The sequence below is a fragment of the Octopus bimaculoides genome, chromosome 11 (assembly GCF_001194135.2).
Source record: "Octopus bimaculoides isolate UCB-OBI-ISO-001 chromosome 11, ASM119413v2, whole genome shotgun sequence".
Lineage (NCBI taxonomy): Eukaryota > Metazoa > Mollusca > Cephalopoda > Octopoda > Octopodidae > Octopus > Octopus bimaculoides.
The window spans coordinates 80,540,455-80,543,791 of record NC_068991.1 but is presented as its reverse complement, the minus strand read 5'-3'; the positions used below and the strand labels follow the sequence as shown (position 1 = coordinate 80,543,791).

At 34.1% G+C, this 3,337-nt stretch overlaps 1 protein-coding gene across 1 annotated transcript in view; it reads right to left on the bottom strand.

The window, feature by feature from the left end:
* Positions 1-3,158: 3,158 nt before the first annotated feature.
* Positions 3,159-3,337, bottom strand: part of LOC106878521 (uncharacterized) — a 1,203-nt gene continuing 1,024 nt past the window's right edge. The window contains exon 2 of the mRNA XM_014927749.1: positions 3,159-3,327. Within this exon, the coding sequence (XP_014783235.1) occupies positions 3,159-3,327 (169 nt within the window). The remainder of the gene's footprint in view (positions 3,328-3,337) is intronic.

Genomic DNA, 3,337 nt, shown 5'->3' with positions numbered 1-3,337 from the left:
GCAAGAGGAACATCACTGCTGCTGTGACTCACTTCGGTTGAGGTTTGTCAATTCAATGCTTTCAGTTGTCATCTGCTTAAAACAAAATCCAATTTTAATTCCATGTTGTTTCAATTGTGTATTCTAAGGTTTTCTAAAGCCTTGCAAGCTTCTGCAAAATATATATACTGTTTTTTTTTTTTTTTAACACAACAAGTCTATGAAGAGATTTTTATCTCAGACAGTTTCACTGCTTCATGCCTCTTAATGATGGGAGTTCATTTGATATGACACACACACACACTGATGAAAGAAATGAACATGTTTGCAGTTACTATGACAACCTCTATCATTTGAAATTCCTTCTTGAAATGTTATCGATCACTTTCTTATAACCTATTTCTAAAGCCAAATGTCTTTTAATAAAGAGAAAAACAAGCTTAATTAATCTGTCGTTGTCCATTGTAGAGCGAAGGTATGAAACTACATGCTTGAACTAGTGAATAGATTGTTTTGTAACTGTGTTTGTTATTGGTCAGATTAGAAAAAAAAAACAAATGTGCTTAGAGGGTTAATTACCTTGACACTTCATTATATTGTTAGTGTTCTTTATCTCTTTGTGTGTGTCATTGAATGAAAGCAACTCTTGTATGATTTCAGCTTGACTGTGGATGACGTCTGACTGTGTGTTTATGAAAAATTCTAATGTATGTTATCAGCATTATCAAAATACTTTGGAATTAAAACACTACATTTAAAAGCTAGGTTTTTTTTTTAAAAAGCCAAACATACCTGAACTATTTATAATAGAACCAAAGAAAATTGAGTACAATTCAACTACAAACTTCTTTTGGATATCATTTATTCCTTCACCCTCTGCAAATTTATTGTGGAATCTTTTTTCTTTTACATTCTCTATGTTGTTTTGTATTCCATATTAATATCCTATTTTCAATCTTAACCTCCTTAAATGAAGCTTCATACTCATTTTGCATGTTTTTCATATCTTTTTCAGAAAGCTGAATCAAATGACAAGATGTTAGTAGATCTTGAATTCTTTTTGTAGATTTACAGATAAATTGAAAGCCTTGTCTCACATCATACTCCAGAATATGAGAACGACTAAGAATTCATCAGTAATAAATCCTCTACCTCAGCAAACTATTTAGGGGTGCAGTCTTTTAGCTCACCTTTCAGAATCAGGGGTGCAGTCTTTTAGCTCACCTTTCAGAATTCTTTACAGAGCAACAGCTACTGGTGCCAGTAAATTCCACAAGATTTCCTCTACTTTGATTTTCTGGTTGCTCATCTTGTATCCCAAAGTTCCTCAGAATCTGTGTGAAAGATCTGATGTGATCACATCCATCGTCTTTTAGTAATGAAAGATGAGGTAAACTGTCAGCAAAAAGATCCTTCCAGGAGTTCAATACAAAAATAAAAGAAAAAAATAAACAATAACCAAAAATTCCAGATGAGGTTTGAATATTGGAGTTGATTGCATCAATTAAATGTGCACTAAAGTGTATAAAGAATATAGTGGGAGAAAGTTCCGTAATCTTTGGAGGTCAAATATTTCACCGAATATGGTGCTTACTTGATTGTAAGATTGAGCATTGCACAAAGTTATGGAACATGTTAAGTATTCTTGAAATTTTGGTGGTGGAGGTGGTGGTGGTGGTGGTGGTGGTGGTGGAGGAACTTCAACTCTTGTTCCAGATGATGCACAGGATTGTAATAGTTGTTCTATTACAACATCATTTACCATGGCATAGTGTAAAGATATCAGTTGATAAGATCATTAATTACAGCAAAGTACTTTGACACCTTAAGTTCAACTTTCATCTTTGATAAAACCTGACCAGATAAGAACCTGTCATCAGATCCTTAAGTCAGGGTTAAGGGCAGTGACATTTGTATCATTCAGTTAGAAAATAGAATTTTAGACAAACAACCAAATTCTAATAGATTTTCCTTGCTTTGTGTTTAGGGGAGCCTTATACCATGATACAATATGACAGCTGAATGCCAATTTTCCAAGTAGGGAATCACATCTACAATGAAGCTGAACGTATATAGCAAGTCTCCAGAATGTTCATTCTCTGGTCACTAGTGTAGCTGGGGTGGGTGGGGTACTGTAGAGGTGGTCCACCCTGGGTGGAACTTTTAAAGGGGCACCACTTTTGGGTCTGCAGTAAGTAATATGATTTTTTTGTGGGGTCCAGAGATGCCAAACGGAAGGGCCATTCTGGGTGGCACACACTCTAGCTATGCTAGTGTCTCTGGTGCTATGGACTCTATGTGGTCCTGAATAAAAAGCAGTTATCCAATCCAATCCAATCTCTCATATTTTGACAATTCTTTTTCTAAATTTGCAATTTTTTCTTCTGTCTCTTTTACAGAGATTCTTTCTTCTTTTTATCATTTTTCCTGATAATATTCCTTATGAGAAACTAAAGTCTCTGAGAGCTTTTCAAGGTGCAGTATCTTCCAGCATGCAAGCTGAATTTTTCAGACCGAACATTACTTACATAAAAGGTAGCTTGGTATAAACACCAAGACGACTTTGGAGGACTAAAAATTCTATGTGAAATGTAGCAGAATATGAACAGACAGTGACAATGTTTGAATGTTTACATTTTATACCACATTGACTTTCATGCCACAAAATATGATCTTCCTAACAATAAACATGATGCAACATTCTCCTCATAAAATGAGAAATCAATTTAAACTTGCCTTTATAGATATATAAAATGGCCATTGGCCATGCTACTAAATGATGATAGAGTTGCATCATGAATTTGTCCATAAAGTAATTATCTGTTTGTAATTAACATATAATTATTTATCTGAGGGGAGTGTATGACATCATAACTTGATTTGGTTTTCTAGATGCCAGCTATATCCATTGCATCACATGAATTCGAAACATTGAGTAGTTGGTTAAATAAAACGAGTACAGAAAGTTTCCCTGATGATAACATAAAAAACAAAATAAGTGAAAAAAAAGTAGATAACTAAATAAATAATAAACAATAAAAAATTAATTAATCAAATAAATAATAAGCAATAAAAAGTAATGAAATTTCATGTCTATTGCCTAAAGGAATTAATGAATTAAAAACTTTACATTTCAAAGGTGGCTCAGTCAGAAAGTGATAAAGGTTCCCATGTTGTTATTAAATTATTTGAGCATTACTCATCATGTGAGCATTACTCCACCTGGGAGCATTACTCATCATGCGAGCATTACTCCACCTGGGAGCATTACTCATCATGCGAGCATTACTCATCATGCGAGCATTACTCATTATGCGAGCATTACTCATCATGCGAGCATTACACCACCTGGGAGTAT